The sequence below is a fragment of the Pseudoliparis swirei genome, chromosome 6 (genome assembly GCF_029220125.1).
Source record: "Pseudoliparis swirei isolate HS2019 ecotype Mariana Trench chromosome 6, NWPU_hadal_v1, whole genome shotgun sequence".
In the NCBI taxonomy this organism is placed as follows: domain Eukaryota; kingdom Metazoa; phylum Chordata; class Actinopteri; order Perciformes; family Liparidae; genus Pseudoliparis; species Pseudoliparis swirei.
The window spans coordinates 4,141,344-4,162,377 of record NC_079393.1 but is presented as its reverse complement, the minus strand read 5'-3'; the positions used below and the strand labels follow the sequence as shown (position 1 = coordinate 4,162,377).

At 39.2% G+C, this 21,034-nt stretch overlaps 2 protein-coding genes across 6 annotated transcripts; one reads left to right on the top strand and one right to left on the bottom strand.

Annotated features, from left to right (window-relative positions):
- Window positions 1–68: 68 nt before the first annotated feature.
- On the bottom strand, window positions 69–8,469 carry LOC130195986 (nuclear receptor-interacting protein 3-like). 4 transcript variants are annotated; one of them, XM_056417861.1, is made up of 8 exons: window positions 6,561–8,469; window positions 4,347–4,663; window positions 3,213–3,380; window positions 3,027–3,109; window positions 2,801–2,940; window positions 2,668–2,720; window positions 2,191–2,279; window positions 390–1,635 (listed from the first exon to the last, which is right to left on the bottom strand). In XM_056417861.1, the coding sequence occupies exons 2-8, from the start codon at window positions 4,512–4,514 to the stop codon at window positions 1,626–1,628; spliced, it is 711 nt and encodes a 236-aa protein (XP_056273836.1). In that variant the 5' UTR covers window positions 4,515–4,663; window positions 6,561–8,469; the 3' UTR covers window positions 390–1,625. The 4 variants fall into 4 exon arrangements, with proteins under 4 accessions (XP_056273838.1, XP_056273836.1, XP_056273837.1 ...); XM_056417862.1 differs by lacking the exon at window positions 6,561–8,469 and adding an exon at window positions 6,173–6,262; XM_056417863.1 differs by lacking the exons at window positions 390–1,635; window positions 6,561–8,469 and adding an exon at window positions 69–196 and having other exon boundaries at window positions 4,347–5,023.
- znf143b (zinc finger protein 143b) lies at window positions 6,416–20,827 on the top strand. Of its 2 annotated transcripts, none has more exons than XM_056417852.1 (15): window positions 6,416–6,536; window positions 8,462–8,574; window positions 9,960–10,142; window positions 10,231–10,311; window positions 10,960–11,156; window positions 12,042–12,110; window positions 12,185–12,301; window positions 12,423–12,498; window positions 13,607–13,732; window positions 14,658–14,837; window positions 14,960–15,187; window positions 16,489–16,637; window positions 17,480–17,632; window positions 19,072–19,200; window positions 20,455–20,827. In XM_056417852.1, exons 2-15 carry the CDS (start codon window positions 8,469–8,471, stop codon window positions 20,536–20,538), a joined length of 1,878 nt encoding a protein of 625 aa, XP_056273827.1. In that variant the 5' UTR covers window positions 6,416–6,536; window positions 8,462–8,468; the 3' UTR covers window positions 20,539–20,827. The 2 variants fall into 2 exon arrangements, with proteins under 2 accessions (XP_056273827.1, XP_056273826.1); XM_056417851.1 differs by having other exon boundaries at window positions 8,459–8,574.
- The last annotated feature ends 207 nt before the right edge of the window (window positions 20,828–21,034 follow it).

Below are 21,034 nucleotides of genomic sequence, written 5' to 3'. Positions count from 1 at the left end.
ATTGCTTCTTTTACTTGAATAAAAGACACGTACTGTTTACAACTCACGGTAGCAGGAAATACAATTATCGTGTTTTTCTAAAAGTTGTGCAATACCTTCACAGCCGGCTGCAGACGACAACACCCGCCACACTGTTGACGTCGGTTTCCATGGAGACGAGGAGGAGGAGGAGGAGGAGGCCTCTGTTCACCAGCCCCTAAAAAAAGGTGAGCTGACCCACAGGAGCTGCTCTCTGCGGCTCGAGACCCATTTCTTCTGTCTCACGTCTCATTAAAAAACTATTTGAGTTGGACGGCCCACTTTCAGATGAAATAGGCCGAGTGAGATTTATCTTCTTTTTTTTTTTTAAAAGCTCAACTTCCTGTGAGAAACGCAGAGAAACCTTTCGCCTCATTTGGGATTTTTTATTTGATATCCAGTGCCTTCAGATGCAAAGACAGGTATTTGTTTATTGGACTATAAAATACATTTACAACATTATAAAACACAGTAGATAAACAGTTGTATGCAATACATTGTGCTAAGTTCATCAGTTGCACGTCAAATCCTCCCGGAACTTTTTCTCCGAGATGGATTTCCAGCTACGACAGGGTTTGTATACCGTTATGGAAAACCTGGAAAAGTCATGGAATTTTAAAATGTTTATTTCCAGGCCTGGAAAATTCCTTTAACAATATTTAATTTCCCAAAGTTTTTGGAAAAGTCATGGAAAATGTTTTATATTCATATGTTAATTTCCGCAGTTTGATTAAAGTAATAAACATTTGTATAAATATGTATTATTTTAATCAAACTATTGTCTTATTGTGTCATTTAAGGTTATACTCGTGTATACACGAAGATTTCACAAAATATTTGGTCATGGAAATTTGCTTTAAAAGTCATTAAAAAGTCATTAAAAGTCATTGAGAGTCAATATAATGTATTTGAAAGTCATTAAAAGTCATTTTAATTAATTGAAATTAATTGAAAAGTCATTAAAAGCCATTAAAAGTCATTGAAAAGTCATGGAAAAGTAATTAAAAGCTATTGAAAGTCATTGAAAAGTCAATAAAAGTAATTGAAAAGGCATTAAAAGTAATTAAAAGTAATTAAAAGCTATTAAAAGTAATTAAAAGCTATTGAAAAGTCTTTGAAAGTCATTGAAAAGGCATTACAATTAATTTAAAGTAATTGAAAATTAATTTAAAAGTCATGTAAATACATTGGTCAACATGTATGAACCCTGCTAAGAACGTAGAATACTACTCGATGACACTTATTCGTAGGATACAATATATTATAAATCACAATTCTATCGGAATCTTTAAGTCTACGGCACGACACGTTATCGTAACGGCACAAAGCGTCCTCTAAACACTCGGCTACCGGGAGGCGACTGGCTGCTACATGAGAGGCTGCTTGTGTGTAAACCTTTATGTAAACTAATATTAATAAACACTAGTGCATTGTGGGAGTCGTGAAGGCAGCAAACAAACAGGAAGTGAGAGAGAGAGAGAGAGAGTGAGAATGAATGCATGAGGGGAGAAAGCCGAGGCTCTCCAACGAGGGGTCGAGTTGTAGGAGTGAGTACTTGTATTGCTGTTAGGGACTGTGAGTCATTGTTGTTGTTGTTGTTGTTGTTGTTACAGGTCTCTGAAGTCAGAGGGAGAGGCAGAACTTGGTCAGATTATTTTGTAGAATATTTGTCAAATATAACCAAAAATAAATATTTTTTTTAATGTGAATTTACTATTATTAGTAATAATAGCAAAAATAACATTAATAACAATACAAATAATAATAAAATAATAGATTTAATTTAAATATAATATAAATATTGCGCTATAAAAGGTACTTAATGCACTCTATATGGTGCAGTAGCAGTACAAATAAAATATAACCAAACCTCAGATGATATGTTTACCATATAATGTGGTTGCATTAATGTGTGAACCTTTTGCAAAAAAATATTTTATTATTAGTAAGAATAATAACATAAATAAAAATACATTTAATCTTAATATAAATATTTTATATTTTGGGGGGGTAATTGTGTACAAATTTGACAATAACACCATGAAAAGTGTTTAATGAAACAAAAGGTGTGTTTTTGTCGAAATGTTGTATTTATATTATAATATATTCTCCATAAAAGTGTGATTATCTGTGAGTATGAAGTATAATTACTCCTCAAAGACGACGTCTTACCTTTCATTAAACGGCTTCTTGGCAAACTGAAGCTGCTCCCTGACGCTCGTCCCAAACACCAACATCTGCTTCTCAGTGTCAATTACACACTGAAAAACAACAACAAATAAATAAAATAAATAAATATACACTTTTATTAATCCCCAAGGGGAAATTAGTTCTCTGCATTTAACCCATCCTTAGTTATTAAGGAGCAGTGGGCTGCGGTGAAGCGCCCGGGAAGCAACTGGGGGTTCAGTGCCTTGCTCAAGGACACTTCGACTTGCAGCTAATGGGGAGAGCGGGGATCGAACCCACGACCTTGCGGTTGAGGGACGGCCCTCTTACCCCACTGAGCTAAAGCCGCCCCCAAACAACAACACATGAAACATACATGCGTGTTTGTTTGTTGCCTCATGGTGACAACACAATGGTGTGTATGTCGGTGCATGATGTTCTTCACTGTGATTGGATGACTGGAGTCTGGGGAGGATTTACCTTGAGTGACTTCAATGTCTTGTTGCCCAGAGACATCAGAGGTCTGTTGCTCTCTGCAAAGCAAACGCGTGTTATTGGTCGATGACCTCGTAAACAAAGTCACTGAAATCTTGATAATATTCTTCCCTCTTACCCACGATGGCGAAGGAGCACATTATGCTGAGGGGCCCGAGGCTCACGCTGAGTTCTCGGATGAGTCCGTCGACGCAGAGCTTCCTCTGAAATGGAAAGCCATCCGTCTCCATCTTGTTCTCCTCGACCAGATCTTTCAAACTTCGGGAGTAAACAACAACAACATTGAATCACCGAACACTCGAAGGGGGACCCCCCGATGTTCGTGTCCAACGGGCGTCTCTCACCCTCGTCTCTCCACCGTCAGGGAGGACATGAGGTTCAGTCGGCAGCCGGTGTCAATCAGCACGTTCACTTCCTGTCCTAAACACTGTGAACAACAAATAGTTATTTGCGTTGCGATAATTGTCTCATAATCCTCTTTTGATTATCCCTCCGGTGATGTCATCGTAATGTACGTTTTACTCGCTCACCTCGCAGGGCACGTAGATGAAGTCTTCCTCCTCCTCTTCCTCATCCGAGTGGAAGCGAGTGCAGTTCAGGAGGACCGCTCCGTTGGTCGGTGTCACCCCGCACACGTTCATCCTCCCCTGGGACCGCTTGGCTTCCAGCAGGCGCTTCTGGAGAATATGATGTGGCTGCTATACGATTAAAAAAGAGAAAAAATAAATATATTTTTTAAATGTCAGGAAAATGTGTTCTCATCTCATTATCTTCAACACAAATAAATAATAATAATGTGGTAAATGTATATAGATTAACTAAAAATATGTAGAATATTTCTTATATGCAATGTAAATATAAATGTATTAAATATTAATTAAACATGAAAGATTTAGACTCAAGAAAACAAGATGGGGTTTTTTATATATACATAATTTATTGGAAATAAAATAACAGTAACTCATGTTTTCATAATGTGCTGTATACTACATTTTAATTTTACTTTTTATGCTTAAATTTGTTACATTTCCTTCATTATTTAAATTCTTAATATGTCCTGCTATTTTATTTTTATTGTAAAAAAAAAATCGATAAAATTCCCCCTGGAGATGAATAAATAATATAATAAATAATATAATATATTATCTATTACATTTCCTTCATTGTTTAAATTCTTAATATGTCCTGCTATTTTATTTTTATAATTTATTGGAAATAAAATAACAGTAACTCATGTTTTCATAATGTGCTGTATACTACATTTTCACTTTATTTTTTACACTTTAATTTTGTACATTTCCTTCATTATTTAAATTCTTAATATGTCCTGCTATTTTATTTTTATCATATATTTGAAAAGAAAAATGATAAAATTCCCCCTGGAGATGAATAAATAATATAATAAATAATATACTTCTAATTTAATCGAATATTCTAGCCTAAAGCCCCAAAATGGACATAAATAAATACAGAAAAATAAATAATAAATACATATTATTATGTATAAAACAAAACAAAAACATTCGTACTTCTAAATGTTTTCAATGAATAAGTAAGATAATTTAGTGTCTGTATTATTATGGAAATAAAGTAAAATGACACAACACAGTATCCTATGGTATATATATATATATATATCCCTATAATAGGCCCAAGAGGCTCACCCCCTGTTTGGAGGTCCCGAGCTTCTTCAGTCCATCCAGAGGCAGCAGGTCTGCGGAGTCCCGGTGGAGGAACTGGATCGCCTGCCTCAGCCTCCTCTGCTGCCTCAGCGCCGCCGCGTCCAGGACGCCCGAGTCCCCGCGGCTCTCAGTCCGCGTCCCGGTGAACATGACGGCGGTCTGAATCTGTAGCCTCCACCCGGTGTGAGTTTATGACGAGGAATCCCCCGGTGATGAGTTAAAGAGTCACCCCCATCATCATCGACCCCCACCACCATCGTCAAGTCAGACCGGAAACAAGCACGACTTCTGGTCGGAACCTTCAAAGTAAAACTCGGATTAAAAACAACAACTTGCAAATGTATTATTTGTGATAAACTGTTCCATTGAAATGCATAAATATTGAATAAAGTTTTGAGATGGAAGACCGCCATGACTTTAAAAAATATATTTTTTTCTTTATTTATTCAAGCTGTAGCCATTTAGGAAAAATAATTTTGAATGAGAGCTTTTACTTTGATGGTATCTCCCGGTTATGTTTGTGTGTCTCGTGGCAGCTTCAACATGGAGCAGATACGTCATTTTATTGAATCGTGACTCCGGCAGATTTTTTTAGATAATGTTGTTGAACGAGATAAACATTATTTTCAACACAAATTATTTATTTGAATTTCTTTATTTTTTTTATTTAAACTTGTATTGTTATTTTTATTTTTAAATAACTGTACAACAAATAAAAAATAAATAAATATATGGTCCAACAAGAAATATAATAGAAAGTAAACGTGTGCACGTTGCTCCACTTAGTTAAAAAGAGCAGAGTCTAAATGTGTGTTTGATTTTAGATCCACAACTATAAAATAGACTTGTATTAGATCCAAGTGATGATCTCTGAGGTATACTAATACTTTATATTGCTGTAATATTACACATGCACATTTATAATCCCTACGATGGCTTTTAGTCAATTAATTACTTCTAAAACTTGAATTGTCTTGCACCTGTCTAAATGTATTCAAGAACGTTGTACATATTGTGTTCATTTGTTAAAAGGGCACTGTATGATATTAAAGATGAATATATATCCATATATCTATCAGTGGTTGAATATAGTTCTTGGTATATTTATTCAAATACTCTCCTTAAGTACAAACTGGAATACTATTTCCATTTTCTGCTACTTTTTACTTCTACTCCAACACATTTTGTCAGCAAATATTAGAGGGACACAACATCTAATTAAACTAATAAGTTGTATACGTTCAGTTACCCAACAGTAGGCCTCTTATACAAATTAGCTCCACCTTTACCAGCTACATTAAAGTAAATTACTATTTATAATCCAGTAATTACTCTGAAATAGGCAATTCTGCATTAAGCACACTTATTGGTACTTTTAGCATACTTTAAGTAAATGTGTGTGCTATTTTACACTAATATGTCTACTTTTACTTTTTGGTTAGATTTTGAAAGCAGGATTTATATTGTATTTCCACGAATGCAAAGTATTGCAACTTTTACTTGAATAAAAAAAAGTATACACTTTTACTGAAGTAAAATATCTGAGTGACGTCACTTCTTCCACCACTATCTTTCTACATATACACGAGTTGAAATCCAGTGTTGGTCCATTTATATAGACGTGTTCTTAGGATGTGTATTTTTCCTGTCAGGTGTCAGCTGCACGGTGCATCTCTCCGAGCCTCCCTTCTTCACTGCATTGCCCACATCCCCCCTTTTTTTTTACCCACACGACCTTGTTTTTCAACATGGATGCCGAAAAACATGCCCACACATCGCTGTTTGTATCGCAGGGGAACCCATCTAACCAGCTTATGTGGCGCACCGTGGCTCACAACCCAAAGTCTCGGTTGGACGTCGTCTTGAATTGAAGCTTAAACTAACTACGACGTTGCGCATTTTCTGGCCAAAAAGCCCGGAGACAATACGAAAATTGACGCGGATTGGCGTCCCCTAGGGGCCCGGGAAGCTGAATAACGGCAACACCGCCTCGAACGGACGAATCGGAGCGGCGGCGGGGATCTCTTCGACCAATCGCTGCGTCTGAATCTCGGGTGGGCGGGCGCCATCGCGCGGCGCGTTCTGCCGTCATACATGTTCCCGGCGCGGGTAGCGTTTCCTGCACTGGTGCATGGTGGTCGAACAGGAGGAATTGTTGGAAATTTTTCGGAGGTTAGTATATAAATTGTTTTTTACCCAGTATGCATTATTCCCACAGCCATCTCCGAGAGGGAGAGGGAGTGGCAGGCTGCGATCGGGATTCAAAAGGCGGACGGGAAAGCCCGTTTTAACGAGAAATACAAAATGACATCCAGCGAGTCAAAATGCTGAAGTTATCCTTAATTAGCTCTTGTTTCCGAGGTAGAGTAGCTCGGCTGGGAGCTATGCGCGCAGGCGGCTAGCGAGCACCGCCAACTGCCGAGAGTCCACCCAGACTCCGGACGTTGGACTTCCAACCGCCGCTTTCTCGTTAACGTGACCGTGCGCGAGACGAACCGTTTTGCTCTGCCGCTAATAAAAGAAAGAAAGAGAAAAGAAAAAAAACAAGAGTCGTGACAGCAGCGGTTCGGTTAGCATCCGTTAGCTCGGCGGCTAACCGCCCCGGTTGACGTGACGTTACGGCAGTCCGACCGTACCGGGTCGGTCGAGCAGAGCCGCGTCACCGCACTCGACGGGGAGGTTTAATAACGTTTTATTACGGAGGGACACACGCTTCCAGTCACAGTCGCGCTAACGTCGTCGCTAGCTCACCCCTCCTCCGAATGCTAGGCTCCAAATATCAAGCGCCAAAAAAACAACAGCTGAGATGAAATGAGAGCACTCATTAGCATAAAAAAAGTTTAATATTTACACAGCTGTGACTGCAACTGTCTAGTTTGATAAGTTATGTCTCAGTGGTAATCTGTGAAGTATTGTCATACCTCACAGTCCTCTCTGTTTATACGTTTGTGTATCTGAGAACTTGCATCCTAATTTGGATTTGTTTTTAAATGTTAAAGTATATTTTAAGGGCTATGATCTCTGTTCCATGTACAACCATAACATCATGATCTCACATCTTCCACGGTCTACTCGCTTTGAGTATTGTCATTATACCATACTTTTTATATGCATCCCAAACACCCCCCCCCCCCCCCCCTATTGTTTATGTTAGCGTTATGTCTGCTGCTTATTATTCTAAAGCTACCGTAATGTTGTCCTTTTATAAAAACTAAAACAGCTTTTCCTTTACCCACCATGAATCTAAATATGACTGCTCTATTTGCTGGTTTTATCATGTCCACTTAAAGATACTTTGAGTTTAGTGTGTATAATACTATTTATTTTCACAATTCACATTGATCCACATTGCTGTAAAAGTGCCAGTGTTTCAAATGTTGTTTAAATAGTCATTGAAAAAACAATATAAGATACGTGTGAAATTAGAACAGGTAAAACCAAAACATGGAGGTTTTTAAAAGTTTGGGGAACCACGGCTAAGTGTCATGTAAAGTATAATGCAGACATTTAATACAAAACAATTTATAGCGGGCGACGCAACATAAAATCATGTGATGTTACAGAAGACGAAGGTAAAACAAAACTAACTAACGGAAAACTACATTTAAATGAGAACAAACAGGAAAACACGTGAGCTACGATTGCAGGTCTGGTTTGTTATTGTTTTTACACCAAGATTAACGCCAATATGAGCCCCTCGTATATAATGGAATATTTACAGCTGTTTATTATAATGTAATGTAGAAGATGTGTCTGAGACATGCTCCACAAAACCAAGACAATGGAAAATGTAATGATGTAATATGGAACGGTTTCATGTGCAAAATAAAAAAATAAGTGCGTGATCATTTCATGTGTGAAAATAACTCTCAAAAAAAGGAAAAATCCTGGATTCCCGGATCTTAAAAGCTCTGATGTCACGCGTTAAAATCTAGTTGTGCGACCGTTATTAAGTCAGTTCTCTCCTTTTATCTTGTATATTTCTATATCATTGCACTTGCTGTCCACACACACGCACACACGTTTCCCTCTGTGTGTTTGCCGACATGCGGACGCCAGTACGCGGTTAAAGACGGTGTTGTCTGTGTCTCCAGCAGCTGAAGCATGCTCTTGGCCCAGATCAACCGGGACTCCCAGGGGATGGCAGAGTTCCACGATGCGGACGGGCAGCCGGTGACGCTCTGCCTGACGGAGGCCGTGACGGTGGGAGGTGAGCTCTCCAGAAAAGTGGAATTCGGCTCGAGATGGACAGCCGGACAAATGATCCGTACTTTCAGATTTTATTTCCTCATATGCGAAGATGCTCGCGGAGTAAATACGACAAGCGGGGAAAGCACAGATGCATACTATAGACGGGGTTCGTACGGTCATGGAAAACCTGGAAAAGTCATGGAATTTTAAAATGGTCATTTCCAAGCCTGGAAAAGTCCTGAAAAAAACTTAAATCACAAAAATTCCGAAAAAGTCATGGGAATGTGTTATATTCACATGTTCATTTATGCCCAGTTTTAAGTAATTAATATGTTTTTGAAGTGAACGCACCTTAACTGGAAAGTTCGCTGGCCAGAGCTCGGGAAGCGGTCGGGATATTCTACTATGCAAGAGAAGTGTAGATTTAACCATGTCGGCTCCTCTGTGTGGCGGCAACACATTAGACATTTAAACATGGGAGAGGAGACGTTACCGAGACGTGTCAAGGAAGCATGGTCATGGAAATTTGGTTAAAAGTCATGGAAATCCATTGGTCAACATGTGTAAGAACCCTGTATAGATAACTAGAATAATATAAACCTTTAAGATCATCTACTGTAAACAATTTGCTGCTTGACAAATAAATATAGAATCATAGTTCCAATGTATTTGTGTTGTACTTTGATTTTCGATAAAAAAATAAACATTATTGTTTATTATCTTGCGTACATTTCATTAATAAACAGATAGTTGCAAAGGAAGAATATTAAGATACAAATGATAACAAACATAATAATGTAGAAGAGTCATACAGATAAATAGTATTTCAACCCAAATTGGGGATGCAAAACAAAACAACCCTCACTTCATCATCTTATTCAAGTCGATGTTAAATGTGCATGTTTTGCCACATAAAGGAGAATTATCTACCGACCAGTTACAGCCTCCTTGAGCTCTGAGATGATCACGCGTGTATTTTAAGCGATGCATGTACAACTAGAACGGGCACTCGGTAGAGCGCATACCTTCGCATATCACAAGATTGGGCATTGAGTTATGAACATTTTGGCATTAGTTGCATGCTAATTGGATACAAATTGACCGTGCTATGGTAAAATGAAGATTTTGACCTTTTCATGACCTTGACCTTTGACCCGATCGATCCCAAAATCTAATCAAATGGTCCCCGGATAATAACCAATCATCCCACCAAATTTCATGCGATTCGGTTTAAAACTTTTTTTTATGCGAATAACACGCATACAAATAAATAAATACACGGCGATCAAAACATTACCTTCCGCATTTTCAATGCGAAGGTAACCATAACACGATCTCCCATCTTCCAAAAGCTCTTTTTCTTCCCGCTTCAAGACTTGTAATCTCCCACATCGTTTCCCCCAGACGGCGATCCAATGGAGAGCATGGACACCGTGAGCCTGCAGGCCGTCACGCTGGTGGACGGCTCCACGGCGTACATCCAGCACGACTCCAAGTCCTTTTCGGACGGGCAGATCATGGACGGCCAGGTGATCCAGCTGGAGGACGGCTCCGCCGCCTACGTGCAGCACGTGTCGATGACCAAAGGTGATGCATGACCGACGTCGACGCCGTCTCACTGCCGCGAAGACGCGCTGACCCCGGGGCTAAGCCGGAGGTCACTGTTCTGTTTCAGGAGGGGACAGCTTACAGCTGGAAGACGGACAAGCAGTTCAGCTGGAAGACGGAACGACAGCCTACATCCACACGGCCAAAGGTCATGAACCAAGTACATTTTGTCCTTTGTTCCATTTTATTAGATTTAATAACACGTGGATGTACAAGAGAAAACGGTAATAAAAATACTAACATTGTTACGCTCTATCGGTCGGAAGAGTTTGAATGTTTTTGTTGTTGTTTTGTTCATTTTTAACACCAAATACATCACAAAATACAGTAAGGGAAGAGTTGTAATTCACTGTTTTTGTTTTCCTACTCTCATTCTTTCTTTCCGCAATGCCCTCGTACAACCTTTAGAGAAGCCGTGTACGAGTAACCTCAGAAGAATCAGGAGTTAGCTACTTTAAATGTTACATAATTCACTTTAAATGTAAAATACAGTGTGGGTGTAGCTCAGATCTGATTCTTTGAGTGTTCGCAGTCTTTGTGGCATTTCTGAGGGACAGTGTTTTTAAAATATGTGCCCTGTTTTTCAAAGGGAATTTAAAAAAAGCTCAACGAGATGTAACAAAAAGACCCATAATTGTATTTCTTTACAGCTTCATAGTCCAAAGAAACCGTACGTCTGACTACATTCATGAGGGGAAGCCATCCGCCCGCCCTGAGCGATAACCCTCTGTTTTCACCCTCTTCCTGAGCCCAGTTCCTCCTGGTGAACGTCCTTCTCCTCCTTGTTTCTGAGCAGATGAATATGAGCAGAGCGGCCTGCAGGAGGTGCAGCTGGAGGACGGCAGCACCGCCTACATCCAGCACACGGTGCACATGCCGCAGTCCAACACCATCCTGGCCATCCAGGCCGACAGCACCATCGCAGACCTGCAGGGCGAGGCCACGGTCATCGACCCCGAGACCATCAGCGTGCTGGAGCACTACACCACCAAGGTAGTGAGCACGCTGGCCCACTGCACATGTTGTTGTTGTTGTTTTGGCTTGGAAGAATATATTGATGCTAAACGGCTCTGGAAATAACATTGGAGTCATTTTTATTGCTATTTTTTTCTTCACGTATATTTCTTTTACATTTTTTATGTTTAATTTAACTGTTTCAGTGGCATTACATTCAATGCACCCGGACTTAAATTATTTATTCTAATTTTTTTAAACTTATTTTCTTTGACATTGCCACTCTTAACTTGTATTAATCTTTTTCTGTTTATTTTAGTACATTTTTTAGTAAAAGCTGGAATATGTATAGTGATATTGTGGTTCAGCTTGTGCCCTTATAAACTGGAAAGACGACTGTTGGTGGACGGAAGATTTCTATCGGCGATTTTTATTTATTTATTATACTGAAAGATTTATTTCAAAACTTACGAGCACATCTCCAGTACACACGAAACATTAAAGTGGTGCTTTCAGTGGATAAACTTCAGTGGATAAAACAATAAGGATCGGCCAGTTGGGCAAGTGAAATGCCCAACTGGGCTTGTAAATCCAAACGCTCTAAAAAGAATAATTAAAGACATAGTTTTTCCTGGAGCTGAGGATAGAAGTGTCTCTTAGAGTTTAGACTTCAGACGACATGGAGAAACTCCAGATGAATTGACTTAAATAAAGATTAAACGTGACCTTTGTTGTCATTTGCTAATTGCAAAAAGATTCTGACCAAGAGAAGTGGAGGAGAGAAAAAAAGCCTGAATGTTGAATCCTGGAATGGATTCACAGTCCTGGTTCATCGTGTGTAACGGATGTGGATGACACCTGTGTGCGTCTGGTTGTGAAAGTTCACAACTGTAACGGGAAAGTGTCCCGTCGTCTTCCCGTCAGGTCGAGAACATCGAGAACCCGCTGGGCTCCTTCGGCAGAGTGGAAGTGGACAACGGCATCCACATGCGGGTAACTTTATCCGTTACTTTCTCTTCTTTGTTGTTGTTGTTGTTAGCGGAGTCTTAACTCGCATGTCTTTCCAGATTGTGCTGCAGGGTCAAGACAACCGGTCGTCAAGGGCCTCACACGTCGGGGAGAAGTCGTTCCGCTGTGAATACGACGGCTGTGGAAAGCTCTACACCACCGCCCACCACCTCAAGGCGAGTGTGGCTGTTGTATGTGTGTGATTGTTAAGAAACATTTCCCTTTAAAAGTGCCTTCCTGTGACGTTATTTGTTTACGTTTTTCTGTTGTTGTTGTTGTTGTTGTGTGTCCGCGCAGGTACACGAGCGCTCGCACACTGGAGACAAGCCGTACATCTGTGACTATCCAGGCTGTGGAAAGAAGTTTGCAACAGGTAGCTTTATAAAATAATTGTTCCTCTCTGATCTGTCTTGTTGACCTTTTTAAAGCCATTTCTTTCAGCAATATCTTTATTATTATTATCATTATCATTATTATATATAATTTTTATGAGTAACAAGAAAGCAGACGTGTTCTCGTCCAGAAGAATATCTGGACAAGAACAAAAATATCTTTATTATTATTATCATCATCATTATTATTATATATATATATTATTTTTATTAGTAGTAACAAGGAAGCGGACGTGTTGTCCAGAAGAATATCTGGACAAGAACAAAAATATCTTTATTATTATCATTATTGTTATTATTATTATTTATATATATATATAATTTGTATTAGTAGTAACAGGGAAGCGGACATGTTCTCGTCCAGAAGAATATCTGGACAAGAACAAAAATATCTTTATTATTATCATTATTATTATTATCATTATTATTAACAAAGAAGTGGATGTGTTCTCACCCAGAAGAATATCAAAGGGACAGAAATTATTGTCCAAAATTAAAATGCCTTCTCTCACATGTAAGACATAACGAAAGATAATAACGGATAATAATAATAATAATAATACGAAAGATATAAATGAAGGACAAAAATAGAGGGTTTCCTCTGTTTTTTCAAAGCGTTCCCACATTGGTAAAATCCACACTTTCAGTCTTCAGAGACATGGTATAAAGGGAGCAGCTGCGTTTACACCTCGGCACATTCACCCGTCTTCAAAAGGAGTTTTTACATTTAATTATGTACGTAATCTTTTTCCAGGGGTTATGGAAACTGTATTAACTTTGGTTTACTGGTCGCCTTCCAACACCGTTACAGTCAGGCCAATTGCTTTATTTTGTTTAAGCAATTTTACACATTTCTGTATTTCGTATTTCTTATTTTTTTGCACAATTTAGAGAAGAAAGAGAGCCTCCGTCGGATTATTTTTTGGGATTACTTTGGAACTCTTTATTGTTTTGTTGAAAAGCCTTGAAAGAAAATGCTGTAATCACTGTTTTGATCAAATTCAATCTGGACTGAGGTTTATTGATTAACTCAGGAATAAAGTCATAACTCTGGAGTTCTCTGTTTTCATGGATTGTTTTTTCTTTCAGGGTACGGACTGAAGAGTCACTCACGCACACACACGGGGGAGAAGCCATATCGATGTCAAGAGCTGAACTGCTGCAAGTCCTTTAAAACATCTGGAGACCTTCAAAAGCACACGAGGACCCACACAGGTACACACAGAGCAAAATCCTTCTGGTGCACCGTGACGCCTGAAAGTGTGTGTGTGTGTGTGTGCGTGTCTTTTATTTAATGAGCATAGATACACCCCCACAAAGTGCTGGAGTACTTTTTCGGCGCGCGGTTATCACAAGACGCTCGACTCGGGGCTGCTGCCGGTTTTCATTTTTGAATAAAACTTTTTTTCTGAGGGTTTTATCTCATTGGGAGAGACCGATAGAACACCAGCACTCCTCCTCCTCGAGACATTTTGAAATCAGCTCGCAGTCGAGTCGTTATTCTTGTACAGATAAAACTGGTCACAGCATTGTTTAAAACATTTAAAAATATATAATTTAACCTATTAAATATATTTTAGAACGATATGGAGATGTACAACTGGAATGACGGCTAAGCCTTTAACACCGTGACGTCCCGATGACAGGGTTCGTACGGTCATGGAAAACCTGGAAAAGTCCTGGAATTTGTAAATGGTTATTTCCAGACCTGGAAAAATCCTGGAGGGAAAAAATTCCAAAAGTTTTGGAAAAGTCATGTAAATGTGTTGGATTCATATGTTTCATTTACGCTGATTTTTAAATAATTAATATGCTTTTCAAAGAGTGACGCTTAACATATAAAGCCGGCATACTCTCTCATACTCGCAGCGCAAATTTTCCGCGCTGCAAGTAAACGCACCGTAACTGAAAAGACGTAAATGTTGATTCTTTTAATCAAACTATTGTCCCTCATTCATTTGAGTCATTTAATGTGTTATACTGTATGCTTTGGAATGATCATTGTTAGTTTAAATATATGACATTTTTCTCACTTTTTCATGAATACACCGAGATTTCACAAAATGTTTGGTCATGGAAATTTGTTTTAAAGTCCTGAAAAACCCATCGGTCAACATGTCGCCCATCATCTCGCCCGCAGGAGAGAAGCCTTTTAAATGTCCGGTGGAGGGCTGCGGCCGGTCGTTCACCACCTCCAACATCCGCAAAGTCCACATCCGAACGCACACCGGGGAGCGGCCGTACTACTGCTCCGAGCCCAGCTGCGGGCGCTCGTTCGCCAGCGCCACCAACTACAAGAACCACATGAGGATACACACCGGTGAGTCACGTCCACGAACTACGAAACTGTGTCATGATTCACGAAACCGTGGTTAAGATTCCAGCATTATTCCAGGTTTTGCAAAAGCCAATTAAAAGCTGCTTTTCCACGCTTTCCTCCAGGAGAGAAACCGTATGTCTGCACCGTGCACGGCTGTGAGAAGCGCTTCACGGAGTACTCCAGCCTCTACAAGCACCACGTGGTCCACACGCCCTGCAAACCGTACAACTGCAACCACTGCGGGAAAACCTACAAGCAGATCTCCACGCTCGCCATGCACAAGCGCACCGCGCACAACGACACGGAGCCCATCGAGGAGGAGCAGGAGGCCTACTTCGAACCCCCGACAGGTCGGTGGTCACAAGACCGTGAGACGTGTGAGATCAGACTGGAATGAAGTGCTGCAACGATAAGTCCACTTTTAGTCATCGTTTGGGTCATTTTTGCAACCTTCCTGTTACCTTTGGGGTCAATTTGACCCCATTCAATGTTTAACATCTCTAAACAAATTACTAACATCTTTTTTTTTGCTTCATATTTCATGACGTTTCCTAATTTATTCGGGACAATTGGGTAAACATAAAATTCACATGATATGTTTTCCTGTACACAACTTGTACGCATCGGTGTTCTTTGGGTCAATTTGATATAAAAAATATGTACTTAGAAGTAATATAAAGCTATTAAAACACCACAAAGATATCTCTTTCCAATTTAAGGTCAATCAGTGAGATTTTAATGGTGATCTGCATATTTCGCCATCGTCGTGAACAAGTAGTCCGGATGTATCGGGTGGAGGGGGCGGGCCTTTTTATTTTTATTTAATGGGCTATTTAGGTAGTCAACAAACAAACCTGACACCTAAACTTGGGAAACAATATTAATTCTAATAATTTTCTGGAGGTTTTAATTGCTGGGGTCGAATTGACCCCAAGGGTAAAAGATGTTGGTACATTTGAAGGTAACAGGAGGGTTAAAGCATCAATGCTGAATGCTCTGGTTGCAGCTGCATCATCAGTGGGAGAATTTCATATACTTATAAACTGATTATATTTAGGGTAAAATAAGCCGTCTGAATCAATGGGGATTTATCTCTTTTTTCCTCACACTTTTGTACAACATATTATGAATTAAAATCACAATTGGCATGTTAATCCATAGAGAAAATAATTGTTGAATAAATTGAATTGTTGACAGAAAATGAACAAAAAGCAGCTCATAACAAACCTGACAATTTAATGCTTTAGAATATGTTTTTGTTTTGGACTGATGGTCAGATCAAACAACACAATGGATAAAATATATATATATAAGATTTTTTTTAGTTGTTTAATATATAAGCTGTTGAAAAAGAAAAATAGTTGTTAGTTGAAGCCCATCTTCAAAGAATGATTTAATAATTCACTGTAAATATCAAATAGTGTTGTTGCTTGAAATGTTCATTCATAAATCCTTCAGGGATTGTGGGTAATGTCAACAAATGGAATAATGGGACCATATTAAGCAGAAATGCGTATATATGAAACTACACAATCCAGTTCAAATCCTGCTTGGGAAAAGAAGACGGAATGAAAATAAAGTTTGAAATTAATTACGAAACGAACGTGGACAAAGTTCTCAAACGGCGAAATCTTTCCACTCTCACCTGCAGACGCCATAGACGACCCCAACGTCACCTACACGACGGCGGTGGTCGACGCGGACGACTCCGGCTCGGAGCAGCTTCCCGTGGACGGCTCGGAAATGATTTGTCATCAGCACGTTGCCTTGGTAACGCAGGAGGACGGGACGCAACAGCAGGTAGTTGTCGATGCAATGGCGTCGCAAACGGCGCCGGAATCCTGATTTCGAGGGTCTTAAAATGTCAACGTCAAAAAAAAACATCTGTTAATTACAGTCGCAAGATTTCCAGAGCTGCAACTCTTATTTTAGTTTGAGGTATAATTTGTAAGATTTACGCCTTCAAATGTCTTAAAATGACTTGACCTGTGTTGAACAGTTGGTTGAGTTGTGTACTTACGTTAAGTATTATGTTATTAAGTGTTTACAACACTAGATTGATTATAAGTCGTCAAAACCACTCTATTGTTTTTATTGCTTGAATTCATTTTAAATCTGCCACTTACCGTTAGCTACAGTAGCTGCATGTAGGCTAACCTAATGGTGAGCTAACGTTACAAATGTCATACAGTGTTTAAAGCTTGAAACGATACTAATAAACTTTATTTAGATTATATATTTATTGAAGAAAGTTTTAAAAGTCGTTCAAACCACTTTACGTTAGCTACAGTAGCTGCATGTACGCTAACGCTACATTAGCTAACGTTACTCACATTTATCTGATCAAATAAAATGTGGGGAAAAGTTTGAATTGGGTAGATTTTCATCACATTGACATCAAGTAGTAAAGTAATAATGATGCTTAAAGTGGGACATTTCTAATTTAAAACAAGACATTTAAAAATAAATAAGAATAAATTAAACATAAAACACAGTTATCAATGGCGTAAAAGTGAACAAGTGTCATGTAAATTGGTATTTTAGTTGCACACTACTTTAGTTGTTGTTGTTGTTGTTGTTGAGCATTATATTTAAGTGTCGTTTCAGGAGGATTTACTCTGTATTTCTTTGTCTCGCCTCAGGTGAGCATCTCCGACGCGGACCTGCAGGCCATGGGTGGCACGATCACCATGGTAACCCAAGAAGGCACGACCATCACCATCCCGGCACACGAGCTGACGTCGCAAGGCTCCCACACGGTTACCATGGTGACGACGGACGGCTCGGACGAACAGGTAAACCAAAACTTCCGATCGATTGTCGAGGAGACCGTGTAGATGAAATAATTAAATGTGTCACACAAGGTTCGTACGGTCATGGACAACCTGGAAACATATATATATATATATATATTAGTGCTGTGAAAAATAACGCGTTAACTCAGTTAATTCAATTTCAGGTTTAACTAGTTTTGTTTTTTTAACGCATTTAACGCATGCGCAGAATGAGCTTCCAATCCGTCTGTTGTTGGTCGTCGGGACGAAAAAAAAGTCACTTGCAAAATGAGCTTCCAATCCACCACTTCAATCTGAACTCTGTCCGCTCTCATGCAGACGGTCTGTTCATCGGTAATGATCCTTCCGCAGGTTCACCTACGGAAACCTTGTTACGACTTTTACTTCCTGTAGATCAGGGTCTCAACACGTCGATCGCGACCTGCCAGTCGAGTGTTGGTAGATCGCATGACATTAAAAAGATTGGCCCGCCCCCTGACATGTTCTCTAGAGCACGTCTTTGTTCTTTTATTAAACTAAACGTCTGTTGTTGATCGTATCTCCACAGCAGCATGTCATTTCTGTCTCTTCGCGTTGCGTTAACACTTATCGATCTCCGTCTCGCGCCACAGAGCTCCGTGCGCGCGCATCGGGACCGAGCAAAACAAAAGTCACTTGTCAATCTGTCCACCTGTCCGGGCCGGTGAGGTTTCAGCTTTGCAGCGGTGTCCCCGCCGTCCCTTTCATCACGGCCCAGTTCATGAAGAAAACCCACACAGTCAGTTTGCCTCAGCAGCTGCTAGAGGAAGACTAGAGGCCTTTAGATTGTATCATGGTGGAGTTAATGGTTGACAAACAAGAGAAAAATGTTCTGTTTAACCTCCTGTTACCTTTACATTTACTAACATATTTTACCCTCGGGGTCAATTTGACCCCAGCAATTAAAACCTCCAGAAAATTATTAGAATTAATATTGCTTCCCAAGTTTAAGTGTGAGGTACTTTATGTTTGTTTGTTGACTACCTAAATAGCCCTTTAAATAAATAAAAAAGTTGATATTTCTGATATGTTTGACACAGTGAAAAACAGCCTGGGGTCAAATTGACCCCAAAGAACACCGACATTAAACATTGAATGGGGTCAAATTGACCCGAAAGGTAACAGGAGGGTTAAACATTCTGTTTAGGATGAAGATGTATTAATGTTCCATATGGAAGAAAACTGCTAAATAACTGCTGAGTTGCAGCACCATTGTATAGAAGAATGTATAAATGTATATATCCGTCTTTTGTCATAAATCTCTATGTTCTCACAAAATATACCGAGAATATCGGTAATATGTGATTAATCATGATTAATCCACAAAAACCTGTGATTAATCCGATTAAAATTTGTAATCGTTTCACAGCCCTAATCTATATACATTTTGTGTGTACATGGATGTCCCTCGTCTCCCTCAGGTGGCCATCATGACGCCGGACATGGCCGCGTTCCAAACCGTGGAGGAGGGCGGCTACGGCCACGAGCAGGTGGACATCCACGCCGTCACCTTACTGGCCACCTCCAACGGCACGCACATCGCGGTGCAGGTGGGTGGAGTCACAGCGGAGGAGAGGCGGAGCTTGAAGGGTTTTATATGATACTGACAAGAGTTTAAGGGTTTTATATGATACTGACAGGAGTTTTAAGAGTTTTATATGATACTGACGGGAGTTTTTTAAGTTTTATATGATACTGACAGGAGTTTTAAGTTTTATATAATACTTTCTTTAATAAATTGTGTTCATTCTCAAAAGCAGAGTACACATTTATACATTGCACTTGGCATTTTTCATTTCCCCCCCCCCCCCCTTTCAATTGTCAAAAAGCACATTACAGTATTAGTAGTTTAAGTATTACACAAAAGTGAAAATAGTGTAGGAGGTAATATAGTCAAACAGAAACCAGAAATGAGTTTGAGAAATTGTAAATTATTGCTATTATTAGTTCCTACAACAGCGTCAAGATACTTAAATAGCTTTTCCCCCCACCTTTTTGTAAATAAGAAAAAAGAAACAGAAAAGGCAGAAATGTTTTTTGAATCTAATGAGAGAGTCTTCAATTTATCAAAGTATTGTATAATCGGACCCAAATTAGATTCAAAAGTTTTATATAATACTGATGGGAGTTTTAAAAGTTTTAGATAATACTGATAAGAGTTTTAAGAGTTTTATATAATACTGACAAGAGTTTTAAGAGTTTTAAACGATAGTGACAGTCATGAAGTTATTTAAGTGAATTCCACCCTGTGAAGCTATTCGCTTTAACACTTAACTACAAGCCTTAGGTAGGTAGGTTTCAGCTGGAGGGGGGTGTAGGTGTAGGTGTTTTTCCACCCTCTTGCCGGTACATTTCCAGAATAAACCAAACCTAACGACCCGGATGTGCGAGTTCACGTGTAATCTAAATCATGATGATCACCAGTGCGAAATCTGCAAAATCTCCACATCACAGAAAGACGATACTCTTTAATCCATTCAAAAATAAATGTGTTTTAAACCACTTATATACTAATTAAATACCTAAATTAACTATTCATGCCTAAAACCCCAAAGGGACTAAGATTGCATGTGTCATGCTTAAAATCTTTCTGGAAAACCCATTTTTAATGCGTCCCCGTCGGCTCTTTCTGTGTCATGTTAATTTCAAGGCGAACGATGTTTTCGCACCTTTTCAACAACATGTGACGGAAGCCGGTGTTTCATTTCAAAGGGGGGTTTCGTAGTAAATCCGTCGTAGTGATCAATTAACAGTGATATTAATCAGTATGTGTGTTAATGTGTGGTTCTCCTCCCTCTCTGTAGCTCAGCGATCAGCCTTCTCTGGAGGAAGCCATCAGAATAGCATCAAGAATACAGCAAGGAGAGTCGCCGGGCCTGGATGATTGATGGACTCTTTATGGACCATGATTTAGGATTTTTCTTTTTTTTTAAACGACAAATAACATCTCAATTGGACGATACATCAACGAGAGAAATCACAAGTCTTCCTCCGTGTTTTTTTTCCACAAAAGAACTTAGCTTTTATGTGTACATAGGATTTTGATAACTGGAGTTCTGCTATTTTGTTCCCTGAACCAGAAAAGATGAGAGGAGGGGGGGCACTTTCTTATGTTTATGGTGCACAGGGCAGTGTACAGCTAATGCTATTTCTAATAAATACATTAAAAAAGTGTGATTATTTGATTGTACTTGATTTTGAAACCCTGTTAAACATTATTTTATTAATATATATATATATATAAATATATAATGGGGAAAAAAGATATAACATTCCAAGTATTTATTCACTTTAAGGCCTGTTTTGTAGAACATTGTGAAAACAACCTTTAGTATAACCTCAGGTGTGGGTGACAAACGTCTGTTTTCAGGTGTCGGCCTTATA

What these genes read in the sequence shown, in the direction of transcription:
- LOC130195986 (XM_056417861.1), bottom strand. Translation starts at nt 4,514, where the DNA reads ATGTTCACCGGGACGCGGACTGAGAGCCGCGGGGACTCGGGCGTCCTG. An exon ending in TCGGGACCTCCAAACAGGGG is followed by an intron (nt 3,381 to 4,346) that starts GTGAGCCTCTTG and finishes TTAATCGTATAG; the next exon opens with CAGCCACATCATATTCTCCA. An exon ending in CTGACGGTGGAGAGACGAGG is followed by an intron (nt 2,941 to 3,026) that starts GTGAGAGACGCC and finishes TTACTCCCGAAG; the next exon opens with TTTGAAAGATCTGGTCGAGG.
- znf143b (XM_056417852.1), top strand. Translation starts at nt 8,469, where the DNA reads ATGCTCTTGGCCCAGATCAACCGGGACTCCCAGGGGATGGCAGAGTTC. An exon ending in CTACTTCGAACCCCCGACAG is followed by an intron (nt 15,188 to 16,488) that starts GTCGGTGGTCAC and finishes TCTCACCTGCAG; the next exon opens with ACGCCATAGACGACCCCAAC. An exon ending in GCACGCACATCGCGGTGCAG is followed by an intron (nt 19,201 to 20,454) that starts GTGGGTGGAGTC and finishes CCCTCTCTGTAG; the next exon opens with CTCAGCGATCAGCCTTCTCT.